Source organism: Triturus cristatus, chromosome 3_2, assembly GCF_964204655.1.
Source record: "Triturus cristatus chromosome 3_2, aTriCri1.1, whole genome shotgun sequence".
Taxonomy (NCBI): domain Eukaryota; kingdom Metazoa; phylum Chordata; class Amphibia; order Caudata; family Salamandridae; genus Triturus; species Triturus cristatus.
Window position 1 is genome coordinate 695,647,416 of NC_140584.1, and position 22,461 is coordinate 695,669,876.

A 22,461-nucleotide genomic window follows, 5' to 3' on the forward strand; every position below is an offset into this window, starting at 1 on the left:
TATTGGGTCTTAAGAGCACTGAACGGTTTCACTCCCTCTGGACCCCATAGATCCCCAATACTGGAGATGCCGATAAGGTCCCATTTGCTAAAACCTTTGGTGTTTCCCAAATATCCTAATTTTTGTGAGTCCCAGAGCGGGGTGGCGAGTGTTAATCTATTGGGATTCTGTTTCTTAGTAGAATGGAGTAGGTATTTGCTTCTACCCATTAAACAATGTGAACAGCCCAGGGAAGAGGCTATTGAAAATGGTGCCAAAAAGAAGAAACAGGTAAAAATTACCTCATGAGCACAGCCAGACCGGTAACAAACAGACCCTCTGAGGGTGAATGAGGCTCCAGCGAAGAAAAAAGACTGCACAATTGAAGAAAATGTCGAAAAAACTATGTATCGGGATACCATAAGAGGCAATATGAGGGGAAAAGGCTGGAGAGAAATACAAAATGTCGGCCACAATTCGGTTAAAAAGTCACCTGCGTGAGTATTGTAGTCATACTGCAATGCAAGGGTTGGTAAAGGTAGGTTCCTGTAGTGTAGGCATTCCGATTCAGGAAAATGGTTCCATGATGAATTTTAAAGCGCTGGAACCGCAATTAAATCAACTGCGATGCCTGATGCGGTGCGGAGCTCCGACGATAAGCGGCCATCTTGGGTCGAGATGCGGGCGACCGTCTCGTTATCTTTGTTTCCTTACAGACACTTTCATACTGTCTGTCACCCCTTCAAGCAGGGAACACTACTTGGAGGTAATTCCCTTGATGGACTCATTCAAAACCATCTCGGCGCTCGTGAAGAGTGGGTCGCCCAGTGACCCAGCTCCACTTAATATTTTGAAGCAAGTGTCCGGAACTGTCTCCCCTATTACATTGTAGCTGATTAATGCCTCCATTTCTACTGGAATGGTCCCCCCTCCGTGGAAAAGAGTGATGGTGAAGGCATTGTTAAAAAAGCCTAGTCATGACCCTGATCTCCTGGGAAATTACTGTCCCATCTCATTTCTTCCAGGGATCAGCAAAATGGTGGAAAAACATGTTAACTCAGTACTATCTACATTCCTGGAGTACCATAATCTTCTCCACCCTTCACAGACTGGCTTTCGACCACTGAAGGGAACAGAAACTGCCCTTCTAGCAGTAGTCAGAGTCCAAGAAGAGTCTGGACGCAGGAGGCACCACTGTTGTTATCCTTTTGGACCTCAGTGCAGCCTTCGACACGGTCAATCACCAAATTCTGGTCCAGAGACTCATACATTTGGTGGTGATGGGAGAAGCCATAGTGTGAGTGAAATCATTCTTGGAAGATAGAGCCTTCCATGTTTTTGAAGATTATGTCACCTCAAAACTGATGCCCCTCCGCTGCGGGGTTCCACAGGGACCGTCCTTGAGTCCCGCCCTATTTAATGATTATATGAGCCCACTAGCGGAGATTGTGCTTCCTTTTGGGGTTCATAAAGTGACCTACGCAGACGACACTCAACTTGTCATGGCACTTAACCATTCTTATAATTCCTCTTTTGGCCTTCGCACTGCAGTAATCCTTAACATTACCTTCACTGGGCCCTGAATCATTCCCCCAAAAGAAGAGGAATCCCGATGATTTCCCTTTACAGCACCCCGCATGGAATGATTTCTAGGGTATCCTGGACCATGGGAAATCCCGTGAATTAGTCCAGGCCCAGGACTGTACGTGGTGCTTGCACAGCATTGCTGATGTATGTCACTGCCCTGGCTTTCTACTGCAACAGCATGTCCCCACCTGTGATTGAGGGCAATGACAGCCAGCGGCCGTGGCAGATGTTTAAATTTTTGTAAACACTTCGAGTTTATGAAGAGGTTGTTTACACTGTTTTGTGCCTTAATGCTTTTTAGCTTTATATTTTCAAGTTATTTGATGAATAAGCAATGCTCTTGAGTGAGATTCTTTTCTGCTGCACAAAGTTCATGTCGGAGGGTTTAGAGCTGTGGAGGAGTATTCAGTGACTTAGGAGGGAAGCATTGTTGTTGTTGGCGTCCTGTCAGCTCGTCAGGTCATCTCAGAAAGGCATATTGGAATTTGTAATGAGGTTCTTGTTTGTTTTTCGGATGAAATGTGGCTGCTTTTTCAATGTCTTGGTGGTGAGGTTGACCAGAATGGTTTAAAAGAAAATGTGAAAGTGGGCAGACCAATCTACATCCGAGTTTTTCTATACAATAGTGGTAATGTCCTTTGGAAAGCTCCAAATAACTAAAAGCCCATGATTGCTGGTGGATCTAGACATTCAGTGGCTTTTTCAGATCATTTAGAAGGCCACTAGTTGAAATTCTCCATTTAGCAAATTGTTCTATTATTCCAGTGTTTGTGGACGGATTTTCAGTAAGAGGATTTGTGTAGAGGGTAGATGGCTCACTGGATCCGTCGCGGATTTTGTTGGAATGGATGATTTCGGTAATTGGCTCAGGTATTTAAGACAACCTGTGGAACAAAGGTGGTATCTGTATATATTATTTACAGAAAGGCTTAATCTAAGTGCGTGTTTTTTTCCCTGAGATTTCTATATTGTTGAGGAGTTGCTCCAGGAGAATTTGTAAGACCACAATGTTGTTGATGTTGCTTCAGTGTTCAGTAGTTTTGAGTACTGCTGTTGAGTTATCCTCCAGTGTGACGAGGAGGTCTTTTATGGCGTTCAATCGTAGCTACTCTTCTCCACTGTACTTGATTGAAGTAACCTACTAGAGATTTTTCTTGTAAGTAGCCAGATTCAGCTAAAATTATAGCTATAATCTTCAACAGCAAGGAAACAGATTAGGGGCTTCTCATTTCCTAGATATCTCCTAACAGACGAAACTTATCTATCTAGCATTAAGCAACACTTAAGGGAATATTTAGAATTTAATAATGGTTCTGCGATACCAACAATAGTTTGGGATTCGTGTAAGGCTAGCATCAGGGGGTTCACACAGCAATATATTTGGACACAGAATAGGCAACGCAAGATAGAAATAGATGGGATTCTTAAAGATGTCAAGATCATGGAGGATCAATATGCAGAAGCATTACTAAATTGCTCTCTAAATTTAGAAACTATAGGATACGAATTAATAAACTTAAAATCAACAGTTAAACAAACTTTCAGGGAGAAAATAGCGGTTAAAATTAATAAATACAAATTAACCCAATACGAAAGCGGGGAAAAAATTGGGAAGCTTCTAGCCTATAAAGTAGCCGACGAACAAGCTAAGACACAAATAAAGAAAATTAAAGGCTTAAACAGTGAGATATATGAACAACCAAGTCAGATATTAGCGCAGTTTGTCACATACTATAAAAATCTATATACGCCAGAGGCTCAGTCACAAATGCTTGATATTATAAAATATGTCCAGAAGTATATCAAAAAAACATCGGTAGCTAATGAAGTGTCCGCAACATTGCTGGATGATATCGCACACGACGAGATTAGAGCCGCCATCTCTTCTCTGCCGTCAGGAAAAGCATCCGGAGATGATTCAATCCCTTTAGAATTATATAAAAAATGCTTAGATGAGCTACTGCCAACTTTCTCCCAACTCATTAAATATATCGAAGCAGGGGGGAACGCTCCAGACTCCTGGAATACGACTCGGATAATTTTTTTTCTAAAAAAGAATAAGCCTCCAGAGGAATGTGGGTCTTATAGGCCGATATCACTCATAAATACAGATGCGAAAATTTATGCTAAAATTCTGGCAACTCGTTTAGCACCCATAATGCCGAAACTTGTTTCACCTCAACAACACGGGTTTATTTTAGGACGGGATACTACATCCCACGTGAATACGTCCATAGCAGCGTTTGATATTGCTAAAGTTAGATCCACCCCACTCGGTATGATATTATTAGATGCAGAGAAAGCATTTGACCGAGTGGGATGAGATTTTCTCTGGGTCACGCTATCTACATTTGGCATTAAGGGTACATTTTTACATATGATCAAATCACTATATCAACATCCTACAGCTAGGTTAGCTTATGCAGGTTTACAGTCTGATATGTTTTCAATCTCACGGGGTACCAGTCAGGGTTGCCCTCTCTCACCTCTCTTATTTGCTCTATCAATAGAGCCATTTATATTAGCACTACAATCGCAAACTCGGATCATACCTTTTATACATAACTCAAATGAACTAAAAATTACGGCATACGCCGATGATATAGCTGTTTTTTCAACGGATGTTAAAACCGCACTAAATGAGGTGGTTAAAGAAGCGGAAAGGTATGGTTTGGTCTCTGGCTACAGACTTAATATCAATAAAACTCAAATAATAATGAATTACAAAGACGTAGGAATAACGACAGGGATATGCAACACGGCTACCTACCTAGGGGTCAAGATAACCACTAGAATAGATAAAATAATAGAAATAAATTACGAGAATCTTCTTAAGGAGACTGCAACACTACTTAAAAAATGGCATAAGGTTCCTATAGGTATTGGGGGTCGTATAAACATAATCAAAATGAAAATACTACCTAAATTTATTTATTTATTTCGGTCTATCCCGCTAAGATTAAATGTGTCCTTTTTTAAACGATTAGATGGTATTTGCGGCAGTTTCATATGGGGTTATAAAAAAGCCCGCAGGGCTATTAGACTACTTAAACTCCCATATAATCAAGGAGGTCTGGATTTTCCGGATTTCAAACTATACTTTTGGGCAGCTTTTATCAAACGACTGAGAAGTTTAATACACCCCGTAGGATGCAACGCACCCTTTTTCTTTAAACTTATGCTCGGCAAGGAATACGAAATGTTTTTGTTCAGAATTAATGATCCAAACTATTTTAAGCGAGTCAGATTCAAGGTGGCACGCGATGTTGTCAATATATGGTTTGCAATTATTTCTAATTGTAACACATCATTTTATCATGATAAGCTGCCCATATGGGGCAACCCAGGTTTGCCAGAAATCTTTCAAGACATGGAGGGTAAACGATGGGCTAGCCTGGGCATAAAATATCTGGGCGATATATATGATCAAAATGGGTTTATGACTTTCGAAAAAATACAGATCATATATAAAATAACGTCAGGCATGCAATTTAAATATTTTCAAATCCGAGATTATCTTATCCGTAGAATGCAACTGACAAACATCTCAGGTTCGCTTATATGGGATTATATGCATAAAGATAACTCAAAATCAATAATTAGCACTGGCTACAAAATCTTATGCTCATTTAAGCCAGATGACTGTCACAGATTAGCTGAGCGCTTGGGACGCAGTGTAGGGGCATCAGTGACAGCTAACACCATAACATGTGCTCTCTCTAGGCTTAATAACTCTGTATATTCTTCCAACCTTAGGATACAACAATTCAAAACAATCTGTCAATATTACACTCCAGAAAGAATATCAAAATGGTCCTCCCATGGCTCTTTTAGCGAACGCACAAAATGTCCAAAGTGCAATCTACAGTCTGCTGATCTAAAACATATGTTTTTTTTATGTTCTGCACTAGAGAGGTTTTGGTCAACGATAACCGATCTGATCTCTCAAAAACTAGGGAGTGTAATGACGATCTCAGCAACAGAGGTATTAACTGGAGCCCAGAGCCCTCTAAGCAGATATGAAGATTTAATTTCAATATTACTGGCTAGCGCAAGGTTAACAATCGCCCGTGCATGGATCTTACCCACACCTCCATCGACCATTGAATGGTGGGGATTAGTTAAAGAAACATATGATATGGAACTAGCATTGGCAAAAACGAGAGGGACGAAGGCATTATGTAAAGTAAATAAGATATGGGGTGTATTATTCTGAAAATGTTTGCAAAAGGGGTCCCTTCTCTCCCCCCCCCCCCCTTTTTTTTTTTTTTTTTTTTTCTTTCCCTTCCCCCCCCCCCCTCTCTCCCCTGCAATGAGGGCTAATAGTTATATAGGTAGATATCAAGGATAATATATTTATAGAAATGATATAATTACCTGTTCCAATGCTTGTACTTATTTGCCTAAAACTTATTGAACTGTATAATATGTATTAATTTTTCTTTTTCTTTCATGTTGGTAATAAAGAAATTTATTAAAAAAAAAAAATGAAATGTGGCTGCTTTTTCAATGTCTTGGTGGTGAGGTTGACCAGAATGGTTTAAAAGAAAATGTGAAAGTGGGCAGACCAATCTACATCCGAGTTTTTCTATACAATAGTGGTAATGTCCTTTGGAAAGCTCCAAATAACTATATGCCCATGATTGCTGGTGGATCTAGACATTCAGTGGCTTTTTCAGATCATTTAGAAGGCCACTAGTTGAAATTCTCCATTTAGCAAATTGTTCTATTATTCCAGTGTTTGTGGACGGATTTTCAGTAAGAGGATTTGTGTAGAGGGTAGATGGCTCACTGGATCCGTCGCGGATTTTGTTGGAATGGATGATTTCGGTAATTGGCTCAGGTATTTAAGACAACCTGTGGAACAAAGGTGGTATCGGTATACATTATTTACAGAAAGGCTTAATCTAAGTGCGTGTTTTTTTCCCTGAGATTTCTATATTGTTGAGGAGTTGCTCCAGGAGAATTTGTAAGACCACAATGTTGTTGATGTTGCTTCAGTGTTCAGTAGTTTGAGTACTGCTGTTGAGTTATCCTCCAGTGTGACGAGGAGGTCTTTTATGGCGTTCAATCGTAGCTACTCTTCTCCACTGTACTTGATTGAAGTAACCTACTAGTGATTTTTCTTGTAAGTAACCAGATTCAGCTAAAATTATAGCTATAATCTTCATATTTTCTGCAATTCACGTGCATGTAGTTATTAATCTAACTATCTTCATTTGATTACATTTTAACAACAAAACAAAGTAATACAATGTTTTTCTATCTTACTTGCAGATTTTTATGATACCGTTAACAACTACTGGATCATGAAGGCGCAGGACCTGAGAAATATAACCATCCTTTCTGTAGCTGGAGGCTTCAGAGATTTCCAAGTTCGATCAGGGCTAACTTTTCTGCCAAAATCGCATCACTACAGCAGTGCCTTATCAGTCGTGGTAAAGAGTATTTCTTTTTATTTTATATCTGTTTTTAAAAGCATTGTGCTCCCAGTTGGAACAGGAAGTCTTCTGCATGACTTTGAAGAGCGTGCTTACCTGCCCTATGTTGATCTCGTGGCAAGCCACTTGAAAATACTGTAGGTTTCTTGATCTCTACCTCCGTGATCAAGACAATCACACATGTCCAACGAGGGTGTACCTGTTTACATTGATAGAGGCCCTAGCGCTTGGTTGTGAGGTCTTGGGGGCATGCATAGTGTATCCCTCTTTTAAAGTGAGTGGCTACTGTCGTCTTACTTGGGCTGTCGTAGACGGACAGTGGTGGCAGCATTAATCTATATTCAGTGGTCTTGTACCTTTTACCTCCGGGTAAAGTCTGTGAAGTCTCTCTAACCTGGGTTAAATTTTCCTTTGTAATATTTGGTATGTCTGGATTGAGAGCTAATTTTTCATTAATATCATTTACTCCGTCCTTTGGCCCTTTTAGCCTAAAAATAGCAAAGGACAGGGTACGAGCATATATACATCAGTTGTCAGGAAGAAAGTTGTTTACAGATGATGTCCTCTTTAATTGTTTCTTTGCAAACAGAGGACACATTTAGTTACAATAAGTTGGCCCAAAATAAGAACAAAATGTGTACAGTTAGGCTATAGGGAATAGATGCATACCAATGTCTTGATGTGAGCTGTTACTAAATTTCCAAAAAGCTCAAGCAATCCGACTGCTAACACTGAAAATGGTGTCTGGGTGGAACTCCTGTCACGTTCTTGATAGCTTGGCTCAAGCAAACAAGTCTTTCTGTAGAGAAATACATGGCTTACATTTGAAACGAGCCCAAAACAAGTTGGTTCCTTCTGATTCCTGATAGAGACTGTGAATTGCCTGAAAGTTCCAATGGGTCTGGTATTTTGAAATGTCTCTCCTGTGTGATAAGAGGAAACAGAAGATATATATATATCCTACTAACCTATATACCTACGGTGTATGTATGTGTTCTGCTAGGAATCCCTCATTGGATGATCCAACCCTACTACCTAAAGGGAAAGAATGTAGGTCCCCGACTTGGTCACAAGTTGGACATCCATAGCAGAGGGATCAGCAAGCAGCTGGGCTGAAGTTTCAGTGTGTAGTGACCCTGCAAATGACATCAAGTGCCCGTCTGCCTCAACCCAGTACTGCTTGTTTATTTATAACCAAAAGCATCCTTGCCCTTGAGCCGAGACCTTAGTCAGGCCGACATTGTTATGATCTATTGATTGCTCCCTCGCCTTATGGATGAAAATAAATACCGACATTTGCACAATGTGTGTCGAGGTCTTGTACGTGGTGTTCAAGGTGTCGTGATAATGTTCATTCTAAGTGGGATCTGTAAGGAATCTAGTTTCAGAGAAACGAATCATGCATTGTCACGCACGCAAATGTGTGTCAAAAGTCATCGTGTGAAAGAGAAGGCAACTTAGGTAACATGTATATGGTAAAAAATGGCAGCGTTACTCCTTGGGCCTAACTAAGACACATGACAGTTGGGCAACTGTGGTGAGCTTATGTCCACCAGAACAGGACACAGTTCCGAAGATGACATTAAGCTCTGAGCTGGGGAACAAGCCCGCCAACCCAAAGACCCGGCATGCAACTGGGAGCACTGTTGAAAAGAAAAACTCTCCGTTCTGAACTTGGTGTGAGAAGACTTGTTCAGCAAAAAAGTTGCACATCCTTACCAGTTCCTAGAATGAGTTCTGAAGAGGCATTAACTACATTGCTCGTCGCAGCCTTAAAGCATTAAAGAAAAACCTTCCTGTTCCACGAAGCAATAGTTGTCAAATGATTGAAGCCTCAACTGGAATAGGACCTGTAGACATTTGCATGTTCAAAACTCCAAGGGGAGGCGATTGGTGATCTTCCTGGATATTTAATATACTGCAAGACAAGTTTTGAAAATAAATTTTAGTATAAGGCAATTCTGAATCTGTGTTGAAAGGAGAGTATAAATTGGAACTCACTTCAGAGCGCCACCATATATGGTTCCCTGAGGTGCATACAGGGAGGCACTGGAGTTCAGTTGGTGCTTTGGCACCAATTACTGGCTCAGGTGAGCTATTTCATCTTTGCTCAACCCGGACTTGTACCTGAGGTAGTTCCCTGAGATGAAGAATCATAAGGTAAATAGAATGTCCAGCATACATAATATTTCCAAAGGCAACTAACTAATTCTTTTGAAAAAATATATGGAAACCGATTCAAGAGAAACGTTTCTGCAGAACAGGTTTGCTCAATTAATTCTAAAGCAGGAGCACACAACACCTGCTTCTTCAAAAGGTTGCACAGTTGCAGTCAGTGAACTTTTACTGTAAGGGCTGATGTATACAACTTTTTTGACATGCTTTCCCACACTATTTACATTAATCATTTAATGAACATTCAATTTGATGAGCTAATGTTCTGTGATGAATAAGCATAATAAACTTTAATAGTTTTCTTTGTAATTTCTCATAGGAAGACCTCTACCACTGTGTCTGAGATCTCCATCTATGTATGCAAAGTTATTAGTAATAACTCTACACTTGTAAATCCTGTTGTGTGTGGCAGTGCCGCCTGAATTGTGGGGATAGAGGCAAATGTCTATCTACACTTAGAAATGGTGAATAACAAAAAAAAGTGTAGAGTTACAGCTAGGTATAGTAGTAAATATACATATGAGTAAATATCCACATATATTTACCTTTATTAAAACGCGTCCCTGTAGTTTATAGTTTGATATTCCGAAAAGGCCACAACCAGGAACCTAAGCAAGAATTTGAATAAAATTCCTTGTTATTATTCCATAGGTTTGCATTTCTGTTTAGGTTTTCTTTAATATCCATTGAGGTATAAGTTCTGCAACTATAACATACTATTTCAGGTGATTTTCTCTTATGTTGGATGTTCTAAGTTTGTATTTTAAGGTACAAAAATACCTGTTTTTCCTTTTTATTTAACAATTATTTTCCATTTTTGACATAAAAATACCAGCCATGCCGGTAGTATACTAGCCAGTTGGTAACGTATTTCTGCAAGAATACCATTAATTTCTCATTTGATTTGTGAGAGAAAAAAATGTGTCTACAGATAGTTGGCCAACTGCATAAAACAGTAAACATAAACTGGTTAAGCCACCAGTGATTGATGCTTGCTTCTTTTGTCTCCTTCTGCACATTGCACTGCTATCATAGTGAACGATATGTGATAAGATCTGTTATGAGCTACACAGTAGGTATCATTCAGTATCTGATGCCTTTTAATTTCTGTCTAAACAGAGCACATCAGTGCCTAGAACATGGGCCTCCACTGATCATCTTTCCATAGTATGGTAAGCTACCTCAGCAAAGCTGAAATGTTAAAATTTAATTGATTGTGAATGGTTTATTATATCTTATGTATTTCTTTTCTTGTGCTTTCTGGTTTATCTTGTCTCTTTCTGATAACTGAATAATTGAAATGGCCTTGTTATCATTAGAAAATCATAATAGGAGTGGCTAAAATGCCGTCTCTCTCAGACATCCGTTGCCGAAAAATCATGAAATCTTGGTTGCAGCCTTTTATTTAAATTTCTCTTTTTCCAAATGTTGTCTGGGAACCCGGATTGCGTCCCAGAAATTTAAAGGTTGGAACGTTGCACCTGATGCAAAATGTGTATACATTTTTTTATGTTCAAAAACGCTGTTGCAGACTGCCTTTTATGTTTGGTTAAGAGGAATAACAGGACTTCATGTTAAGTTTAAAATGCTTTGTCCTACTTAAACATGCCTCCTTCCAAAGAAGATCACCCAGTGTTTCTGTACACTGCACATATGTGAAGATATTCTAGTATTTCAGCATTTAATAAAGATGCCAATGATGGAGATCTGGAATTAGGAGAAAGTACTGGACATCTACAACCAATAATGAAGATTTGAAGGACATTGACAATGTTTTGGCTTTCTTACTTTTAGGAGAGGAGAGTTAAAAAGTCTAAACCATTAGAAAAACACTTTATCACACTGTTGGACAAAAAACAAATATTTCATCAACTAAAGAACTAACGGGATGTGGAAAGAACTTATAAGAGAAAAATGACTCCTGAAAATGGCATATTTTGACAAACACCCATCGTATTTTAGGTATGGTGAAGCATTGCTGAGGATCCTCTTTGAAACTTGAGGCTCACTTGGGTCCAGCAGTTGACCTGTCACCCAGAGAGAGATAATCAGACTTGGTTGATGTTAAATTATAATTGGTTTGCAAAGCAGATAGGTTAATGCATCTCTTGTAAAGATGATTGGCTTGTTTGCAGAGCCTGATGCTGCGAACCATCCAGTTCTATTAAAGACACTGCGATTAGATGCTGCGAGATCAAGCTATAACATATTTGTTCAGAGACAAAGTATTGCAGTAGTTCTATAGTTTTTTTGTTCCTCAAATAAAACACAACCCCAAATACCTTCACTTGACAGACTCTAAAGATTAGACAATGCATGTAGACTGTGAGATGGATTAAGCCACGCCCTATTTACAACACTAAGTTAGCATAAACGAGATCATTGTTAGCAAGCAAGCTTGTCGTTTCTGCTGCGCTGCACACAACACTGTTGTTATGTGTTATTCATTTTAGAAATGCTGACTCGACTTTGCCTTACAGGATAACAAACTATTGTTTCACATTCTTAACCGTGAAATGTGCCCTTGGTCTGTACATCATGCAAAGAACGCGTCTGGGTCACTAGAAGGTACAGAGTGTTGTGTTTAGATTGATCGTACCACTTGTTAGACATATCATGCATACAGCTGCCAATATCTAAAGGACAAGCGTCTTTAATATTGCAGAACAGTTTGGTTTTACATTCATTCGAACAGAAGAGCTGATGCATGCGAGAGCTGATCCTTTGATGTGATTCTACTAAGCTGATCTATGCGGTATGGGGTCCCCCCCTGTTAGCCTAAGAGACCTTCTAATAGTCTAATAATAATTATGTATTAGATTCTAGTGAAAGGAGTGTGGCTGTATACCACTGTCATTATTAGTATGATTGCTCCTTTCATTTTGTATGGTATTGTAATAATGCTTATGGTTCTGATCTGTACTGTTAGTCTGCTAGTGTTAGCCAAAGTACTGCATCTTAGGACGCGAGGTTTATAAAATAAACTCTTTAAACTTTACCGTGTCTGTATTATTATGTTGTGGACTAACAAATAGATACGAACAGGTATTTTGGATTCCCACCACTCCTGAGAAATATCTAAGTTGCTTGTTCTGGTTTGTCTATACATTGGGACCACCTAGCTAGATCTAGGTTAACGAATGGGATACTAAGCTAGTCGGATAAGGGGTTCTGGGTTCTGAGGGGAGTTTTCTGGTACACCACAATTCTCTGAGGTCCTGGTCTCCTGCGCATAGTTCTGTGCAAAAGCAGAATCCCTGCAACATGGCGCACCTAACGTTTGGTCTTATGATCTGAGACGCTTTAGTAGTACTTGAGTTTAGTCCACAACTACCCTCGCTCTCGTTTCCGGAAAACGAGAATGACGGTATAACCTACCTAGGTTTAGACTAAAGGTTCGATCAAGCTTGAAAATTAAAAAGGTTATAATTTTAACTGTAAATATCGTTGTTACTCTTTAAGGTGTCCTTATGGCGGTTAATATTCCCGCTCATAGTAGGGTTCCTCTGCGCGCTCATTTGAGGGCGTATGGGGTACCTGATGACGGGATGGCCGTAGTCTTTGTGGTCAGTGCTGATACCACCTACCCGTATGAGTTGTTTTACTCATGGGTGACCTTTGAGGAGGTGGATACGGACGATAATTTGTTCCACAACTATACAGCCTCGGCTGTACCTGCGGCTTATGCCCCATATCGGACTCTAGAAATTCCTATTTCAGCCTGGCAGCATACAATTTGGTTTAATGGCGCCCTCCCCCATGAGGTCGTATCGGCGAGAATGGGCCCGTTGTCAATTGCAGGGGACACATGGCCGGTACTGGCCGGAATACTCCACACCCACGCTACATGACGGTGGGAGTGGGTGATTTACGAACACTACACACAGCCCTGATTACGGTCCATAGGGCTTTAGTGCAGTATGTGTCACGCACAGTTCAGGTGGGAGCACCTGCGGTTGCTGGTCACGGGTTGGATCACCATCACGCGGTGGTGATTAGCCCTGTTATGGTTAATGCGGTTGTCGGCAAGCGCCCCCTCAGTAAGGATGAATTTCCTTACTGGCTTGCGGAAAAATTTGATCAATTAGAGGTCGTGTTTCCAAACACTACACCTGTGGATAAACACAGGATACTCACCATTACTTTGCCGAAGGACCTGGTCCCTGAACTTGTTGATTGTGACAATTGGGGCAAGGTCTTTGCTGCGACATATTCGAGGTGCTACGGCACTCCGTCTATGGCTGTACTACCCTCCGTCATCAAGAAAGTCCAAGAAAGTCATGGTGCGGAGGCAGCTATTGAGTTGGGATTACGGCTTGTCGACCGTTTCAATGTGGTTTGTTCCATGGTAATGGGCAACCTCAAAGGAGATGCCATGCAGTTCCAAGTTGGTAATATGCTGGATCTTGTGGCTGATGCCGATAAGCCAAGGGAGTTCGCAAAAATTATTGCGAAAGCCTATAGGATGGTTGGACGTAGTGCCTTAGGCGTGAAACCCACCATCAAAATTCCTGATGTAGTGCAGCAAACTAAGGTGAGTTTGTCTACAAAAGACGAAAAGCCCAACTTTCCTAAACAGAGTTGGCGAGCCAAAAAACAAGAGAAGCAGCAACAGAAACAGGTTTCTCGTCCTGCCTCACCCGTTCAGTCGTATAGTGAGCGCACTTATGATTTGCGCGATCGTACTCGTATTAAGTCACCTGATAGATTTCAGGTTTCTGAACAACGCTCTCCTCGTTCTTCACAGGAAACATCGACTTCGCACACTGGTGTTGGAGACCGTGGGAGAGGACGGGGTGCTCAAGGTCGAGACCAGCCCCGCCAGACTGACGGTAAAGGCAAGCAGGAAGACGCTGCCAGACCACGTCCACCGTTTCAGAAAAAGAAAGTTGCTGCTATCTCAGCGAGATATGTCTCAGATGGTCAGGACACAGCTTCGGAACCTGACATGGGCACTAACGCTGCTAGACAGCGCGGCGGAGGTTACAGTAGTGCGGGAAGCATTGCGTCCATTTCTGGAGGCGACAGCAACTGACATTTATGTGACAGTTGAAACTGCTGATACTCGCGTAGCCCCCCCGGAAAGATTATTTGAAATAGTCCTTAATATTGAGGGTGACATACAACGTAAAATTGGTTTTTTGGGATAATCTTACTACCACCTATGATATTCTTTTGGTGGAGAAAGATTGGCCTCCGGCTTTCATTTTGGACGCCCCAAGGGGAGAGGAAGTTATACTTCCTTCCTTTGGGCATGCAGTGCCCACCGAGGAGTCTACTAGGTTAGCCGGGGAGTGGGCACAGGTGCTTGCACCTGCGTTATATCGTAATCAGGTTGGCTGGGATAAATGTTCTCCCAATCACGAGATTCCATTGCGATCCGATCCCCAGCCTCAACCCCAATATCCCATGCGTCGCGAGGCAAGACCTCACGTCGCGTCCATCCTTGAACAATTGGAATATCAAGGAGTGATTGAGACATGTGTGTCACCCATGAATAATCCTTTATTCACTGTAACGAAGCCTGACGGGTCGTACCGCCTAGTTTTGGATTACCGGCATTTAAACTCGCATTGCCGGACGTGTGCGGTACAAAATACTCATAGTTCGGCTCTCGTAGATAGTCTTGTGAGAAAACGTTTCAAAACTACGCTCGACTTATCAAATGGCTTTTATTGCCATAACCTGGCCCCTCTTAGTTATGAGTGGACAGCATTCACCTCGGGTGGCAAACAAAAATTGTTCAAACGACTCGCGATGGGCTATAAAAACAGCCCTGGAGTTTTTGCCGCTCGCGTGGTCTCTCTCTTGGAGATGGTAGACCCGGAAGCATACTCGTATGTTGATGACATATATCTGACTGACGACGAGTTGCTTCCACACCTTGCTCGTGTGGATAACATAGTGACTATGTTTGCGGACTTCGGTTACAAGTTTAACTTTAAGAAGTCCCACATTGCTGAATTTACAGTGTTGTTCTTGGGGTACGAACTCAATAATGAGGGTCGAGGCTTGGCACCGCAATTCCTTGAGAAATGCGCACGCCTTCGTATCCCTACGACACTGAAAAAACTTCAATCCCTGCTGGGTTTTCTGAATTTCGGTCGATCCTACATTCCTGATTATGCCCAGCGTATCAAGACGCTTTATGCCTTGATACAACCAACTTTTACCAGATCTTGCTGGCTGCCAGAGCACTCGTTGGCATTGTATAACTGATCTTCTTACGGCTAAATATCTAAAGACTCGTGACAACCACACCAACTTGGTCATTAGAATTGTTCCAGGCGCGGAAGGTTTCACATACTTAACGTTCAATGAGGGCAACACAGTCCCCATTGCTTACAAATCTCATCTGTACACTTCGGCTGAGCTGCGATTTTCCACTGTTGAAAAAGTCTTAACAGCAGTTCAGATGGCGATCCTGAAAGAACGAGCGCTATCACAGGGAAAGCGCCTGCTGGTGGTAACACCGTTTCCTGCTCTCGAAGCAGTCACTAAAGCTAGTGTACCAAATTCTAAGGCTTTGCATCCAAGGTGGATACAATGGGCGACCTCCTTAGCCTCGCCTGACGTCGAATACATCTTTGACGCGGCGTTGCAGACTCAAGAGAGTTTGGAGTATGAATTCGTTCATCCCGCTCCTCTGTCATTGCGCCCCATCGAGGAATACCATTGTGTTATATACACTGACGGGTCGGCGCAACCCGCAACTGGATCAAGGCACGCTTATTCAGCGGCTTGCGCAATTGTAGTCGGTACTTTCGTAAATGGAGAGTTCCAATCTGATGCAGTGCATACGCAGTCATTGGGTGATTGTACCGCGCAGTTGGCGGAGCTTCGTGCTCTAGTGCTTGCACTTGAGTTTGCTGATCACAGAGTCACTACTCTTATAGTGAGTGATTCTTACTATTGTGTTCAATCTTACAACGACAATTTGCTTTTTTGGATTATGAATGGTTTTCGTGACTCCAAAGGTGGCACTGTGAAGCATAAAACGCTTTGGGCTCGAGTGGCAGAACTTAAAGGGAGTCTGCCACTTGTGAATGTAATTCACACTCTTGGTCACCAACGAGTTGGGGTCCATGCTGTCGGTAACAGTTTGGCTGACGAGGCAGCTAAAACAGCAGTGGAAACATACTTAGTAGCAGCAGTTACAAGATCAAAATCTAAGATTGATGCTGACATCTTGGCAGCTATTGCTGCTTCTGAGACAGGGACAAACTTCCCTAGAGGTTTCCCTTCTCGATACCATTATTACTTAAGTCCTGATAACGTCCCGTTAGTGAGGATTAACGACGTTGGTGATAGATTGATTCCCAACGCGGACTGCAGACCAAATTTGATAACAGCTGCCCACGAAGGTGTTGCGTCTGCGCATGCTGGAGTGTCAGCAACTGTGTCTCTTTTACAGCAACGTTACTGGTGGTACGGTTTGTATAAACAAACGCGGGCTTATGTACTTGGTTGTGACATTTGCCAGAAGATTAAACCTTCTTCTGTTGCGCGTCCACCTCCAACGCAGCTGCATATATCTAATCAACCACTTGCGTGTGTTTATTTAGATCACTGCGGTCCTTTTACCTCTGATACTGCGTACAAGTACATCTTGGTTGCAGTGGATTTGTGCACACGTTTTCTGTGGGTGTGGCCACAAAGGAGTGCTGATGCCAGGACTGTCATCAAAGCATTGCGTGTCTTTATAGGGAGTTTTGCGTGTGGTACCCTTCATTCTGATCAGGGCCCGGCGTTCGCCTCTAAGGCGTACAAAGCGGCAATGAGAAGTTTGGGGGTCCAAGTCAAATTTTCGTCTCCATACAGGCCTGAGGGCAATAGTGTTGTGGAACGGATGAACCATGACCTAAAGCAATCGTTGACAGCCAAGGTGTTAGGTACAGGCCGGAACTGGCTTGCCCACTTGTATGACGTCCAACGTGCACTTAATAACCTCCCTAGAAGGTCTCTGGGTGGGCGGACCTTATGAAACAATAGATTTTTTTTTATATATGTGGCAATGATAGGGCTGTTAAAGTGAATGAATCCAAATGATCCTAGTACCTTCCCAGCCTGAGATATTATATTGGTCTTTGGAGTGGGATCATGAAGACTCTTCAGCCTTATTTTTCCTCTGGTCTGGTAGGGTCTACTCCGCTTTTGGGGTTTGCAATATCAGACAAAGTATACAGGTGACAGATAGAATTCTGCAATGTTTCTTGAAAGGCTGTGATGCATTTGCTCTTTCTCTTGTATTCTCTAACCACCTGGGTTAGAAGAGAATAGCGGCTCTATGTGTTCCAGAAAACATTGTGGTAACCAAACCAAAACCAAATGAATGCACCCCTGTGTGGATCACAATTTACTTTATTTATGCTGAAGAATCTCCTATGGTATGAAAATCTTTTAAAGAATGTTTCTTCCTAATGGCTGGTCGATTTCCAGATGGCAGGGGCACACAGGTGTCTGAGGGTGTCCAGTGGACTAGCTGGTACCCACCATGGATAGTGTGACACATTAGTGTAGGGTTAGTATGCCACTGGATCTTCTAAATGTGAGGGAAAAACAAGTCATAGATTGAAAATCCAATAGTTCCTCCTAGGTAGGGCACCAGCCAGTATGGTCCATCTCAGGTGTCTGCCTACAGTTGTTCAATGGCCCAGAAGTGGGTGGTACACATTCACAGAGGTTACTTCATTTGGGACCTACTTCCTGTAATCACTCCGACACCGGACAACTTTCTACAAGGTAGACTATAGGGTGGGTGAAAGGGGAGGCAGTGCAAGGGGACAGATCAAACATATCAGGAAGAGTTCTTACGTTTCACCATTATATTAATTCCTAAAGCAGGTCTTAGGTTCAGTCCAAGCCAACAGCTCTTCATGTCCTAGCTTTTCCTTGAGCAGACTCTCTCCTTGATCATCTTTCATGCTCGTCTCAGTCCCGCTCCTGTCCATGCATCTCAGCTTCATGTCTTCAAAGCAAGGACCAGACACTGTGAATATCTGTCAAATGTCTTCTTGAGTTCCTGAGAAAAGAGTAGATTTTCTAAGTTGTCACATTTCTGCTCTGTGCACTTTTTAGTAAATGTGAAAGGTTTTTAGGGTCTCCTTAAGAACGTTCCAGATAGGTGGAATAGTTCCTGACTGAAGCTAGATAAGCCAGGCACCTACATTTCAGTGACATCAGGGAAGTGAAAGCAAACATGCAGTAGAAAAGGCCAGGACACCATCAGACTGGAGACTAAGAAGTGTGAAAAAGAAAAAACAAGGCAGCAGGACTTTTCCATCTGTGCACCCAGAATCTGGAACAATTTTGCCGTATTGATCAGGACCACTACAGTGCTGCTCCAATTTCTGAAAGAGTTGCAGACTCACCTTTTAAGGAAGACTACATCACAGTGCATTACCAGTCCACAAAACACCTACCTCACTTATCAATCGTTGACTATTTGCTTGCCTTTGACATTGTACAGGGCTCTGCTGCCTTTTGCTAAGGTTCGCGCTGTACAAATACCACATACATACCTACCTACACACTTTCTTTTTTACCTACCTACGCACTTTGTTAGGTAGCAATTGGTTGCATCACACTGCATTACGAAGATGTTGAGTCTAATGGGGGAGAGTGTTAATTGTCTGACACAAAGGTAAAAAAAAAGGCAGGATGACACTGAAAGCACTTATGTCCCAAAGGTTGCTAGATTTTTACCTCAACCAGTCTTGTAGTGCAATACAGAGAAGCATAGTTGTGCTCAATAAACTATTTCCACTATATGAAGCAGACCTTACTTTGCATGCTTGTATGTTAGGTATATAATGAAATGAGATGCTGTGTCAACCCAACTACATCAACCTTCAATTAACATGGCCACTAAAGTTACCCCTCACACTAAATGTAATTATATGTAATAAAATTAAATAGGCAATCTTATCCTGACCCCCAATAGTCACCCTAAACCTAACTTAAATTACATGAAATGAGGTAATATTACATTGAATTAAATTAAAGAAGCAACTATAACCTAACCCTAAATACTTTGAAATCATGTCATTATAACATAACCATAATGCTAACTTTAAGTTTATTTTAGTTTATTTGAAATACATTTAAATTAAGTAACCTCTAACTAACCATAGAGTTAATCTTACCTCTACATTTAAATTACATTAACTAAATTAAATAAGTAACCTTAGCATAACAGTAACCCCCCCCCCCTTTACATTTGTATTATTTGCAGTAAATAATTATACAATCCTGAACATACTGACACTTACTAACAGTTCTGCTTAGAGGAATAAAAACGGCAATGCATTTTCTCCTGCACTGTCCATGGACAGAAACAAACTTCCAGACAGTGTATGGAACTGGAAAGACCTTCTCAAGAAAAAAGCAAAATAGAAGCACTATTCTTGCACAACAGAGAAAGAGAGCAGAAATAGATTCTAGATAAAAAGGGGCATATTCACAAAGGCATTTCAGCATACTTAACGCAGTACTTTTGTACTACTCTTATTTACTGTTACATGCCTTAGTGAATTGGCATGAAAACATCTAAAATGGGGGTAAGATAGGAACAGTCAGAGGAAAAACTTTTATAATTGGACAAATAAAAAGGAGAGTAACCTCGTTGCACTATTTCTAGCTGGCAACTGGAAGTGTCCGGCCTGATTCACAAAGGCATGTAAGAATACTTAAAAGAGTACTCCTCTTGTACTTGCTTGTATCTCTGAAAACCCTTTGAAGTTACATCCACCAAGCAGTGGCTTTCCTACAAACATGATGAAGGTTATGGGTTATGTACTCTAAATTAAAGTAGCACCTTCATCTAATTATGCATAAAATGAAAGAAATAGAGTTTTTTTTATATTTAATTCATAACTAAAGACAAATCGGGGAAGAGGGGTAGCAGATCACAAAAGAATTTGAGTTATCTACAACAAGTTAGGAAAGTTAGTACTTTTTTATATAGATCTAAAGATGTTAGCGATGAAGCCAATAAGTTGAGTTGTTGATACAAAATGTTGGACTAAGTACTAAAGTTACTTGGTTAGAATTGAGGATCAAACTGTTCAGGTAGCTCTTGGTCACCTTTTGAAAAATTTGCGGGAACGCAAGAAGTAATTAAAACTGTTCTGCACCTTTTGGGTTTATATGTATGCAATTAATATTCCCTTTTGTTTTACAGTAGTGTTTCATTGCTTAATATTAAAACAGTTTGACTCTTGTACAGAGGCTGACAGTTTAACATGGACTGTTGCCTTTTCTTTGCTAGGTTGCGAAGGCTGTGATCCGTACAATACAATATATATTAATTACAGCCAACGAATATTCATAGCTTCTTATTCTTGTGTCCCATGAAATGTCCTCAGCAGAATTCTGTCTACAATGTCCTGCATCTCATGTTTTTTTCCTGCACTTCGTCTGCTCTTTTTTGTGCTTCTCATTTGAGCTCGCTAGAGACCAGCGTTTTGAATGCTTTTAGGTGGCTAACAAAATAAATGTTCGAATTGCTGCAAAGGAGTAGCATGATGTTAAGCAAGAAACATAAGTTATGCTTGCATTATTAAGCTCCTGAAGACAGGTGTGGTAGATTTTTCATTGATTCTCCATGATTCTTTGGTGTTAAACCGAAAAAAATATTTGAAGTACAGAGAGAGAGATCATACCCCCGCCCCATCTCCCCATCCCCTGTTTTGTTGAACCACAAGGTTCCTGATAAGACCATTATTTTAGAGCCCATAGATTTTAGAGATATTGTTGACAATGGAAGAAGAAATTAGAAAAGAAATACATTGTCATGTAAGGATGCAATAAGTATTTTTTTCGCAAAACCTTGTTAAACGAAAGCTATAATTTTTATTCACATTACAAAATAACTGATACTGTTAAAAATCTGTTCTTCTAAATATTAAGGTAATGGCATTTACAATACAAAGCCAAAAAACAGGTGACATTTGCTGTTAGGTTGAGCTATTCAATCGCATCTCCCCATCAAGGCCTACCTGAACTGATGCAGGAGTATACATCCTGCTTTGATTACACTGAGACCTATGTATTTCCAAAGCGGCTAAAAGGGCTAGACTTGTTTGGCAATGTACATCCGTAATGCATTATTCCTCTACTTACCTACCTCTTGCAACCCAAAACCCTTTTTTCTTTTTAAACCAAGTGCTTTATGTCTTTGGTATAACAAATGATTACTTATACTATAATCTGTAGCTCTTAATGCAAATATATTTCTTTAACTGCTAATTTGGGTTTATGAAAATTTCCAATTTCTGGTTGTACAAAGTTAGGGGAGCCCTTCCCTTTTATTCCAGTAAAATAAAATCTGTTTTTATACTTATGAAAGGCTTGCGCCAAGAATGTTTTAATTTGTGCCAATCAATGCATTTAGTAATGACCTCACTTATGATGTCAAAGATGACATAAAACCAATGACCTTATTGGTTACATCATGTTTTGCTTCACCATTGGCCTCATCAATGACATTACTGGACCGGCTAACACCCCTGCACTCCAGAATCCAGTGTTGTGAATATTTGACTGTGCAGCCCTGTGCTGAATGCCACTTTCCTCTTGCATTGTGAACATCGCCTTTGATCATGGATAGTAAATTCTGAATGCAGGGCCCTGCATTTGCCCCATCTCACATTCTGTGGTGGGCACAGGCTAGGCCATATGTAGGGCCTAACCTACGGCTAGTCCTTTATTTTAGCCCCTTGTTACCCAGATCCCAAATGTTGTGACAATTTGTAATGCCCAAAAAACTCTGGGTGGTTGGCCCGGCAAAAGTCCACGCCATATGCACAGCATCCCTTTCCCTATAGCCTTGTGGGCATGGACTTTGTTTATGCACAGCATTCTCTCTTTGTACTGCTTAATCTTTGACCAAACCCATTGCTCACACTGCCTTCCCCCATAGCCCGCAGTGTACATCTTTTTGCTTACGCCCTGGAGCATCTCGATTTCCTTGCAAATGAATCATAGACACAAGGTGTTTTTTCCACTGCAAATCCCCAGATCGGTGTGGGGATTATTCTTGTACACTTCACTATAATTGGAGAATGCCAGAGGTTTTTATTGATAACCGTTGTGTCTATTCAACTCAAATTTAATAGCGGCATTTCTCTTTTGTCTATCAGACTTCATTTTATTATATGTGTAAAGAAAGATGCCTTCCTTTTAACAGTTCTTTTTCAGTGTGTTTCTTGAGTTTTATTATGAGATACTTTGCCTCCTGGGCAGAATAAGAACCTGTGTGGTGCACTGAACATGGGTT

At 41.1% G+C, this 22,461-nt stretch overlaps 1 protein-coding gene across 1 annotated transcript in view; it reads left to right on the forward strand.

Annotated features, from left to right (window-relative positions):
• Positions 1-22,461, forward strand: part of PGAP1 (post-GPI attachment to proteins inositol deacylase 1) — a 760,293-nt gene that overhangs the window by 128,681 nt on the left and 609,151 nt on the right. Inside the window, exons 5-6 of the mRNA XM_085648756.1 lie at positions 6,844-7,004; positions 10,302-10,354. Coding sequence (XP_085504882.1) covers positions 6,844-7,004; positions 10,302-10,354 — 214 coding nt within the window. The remainder of the gene's footprint in view (positions 1-6,843; positions 7,005-10,301; positions 10,355-22,461) is intronic.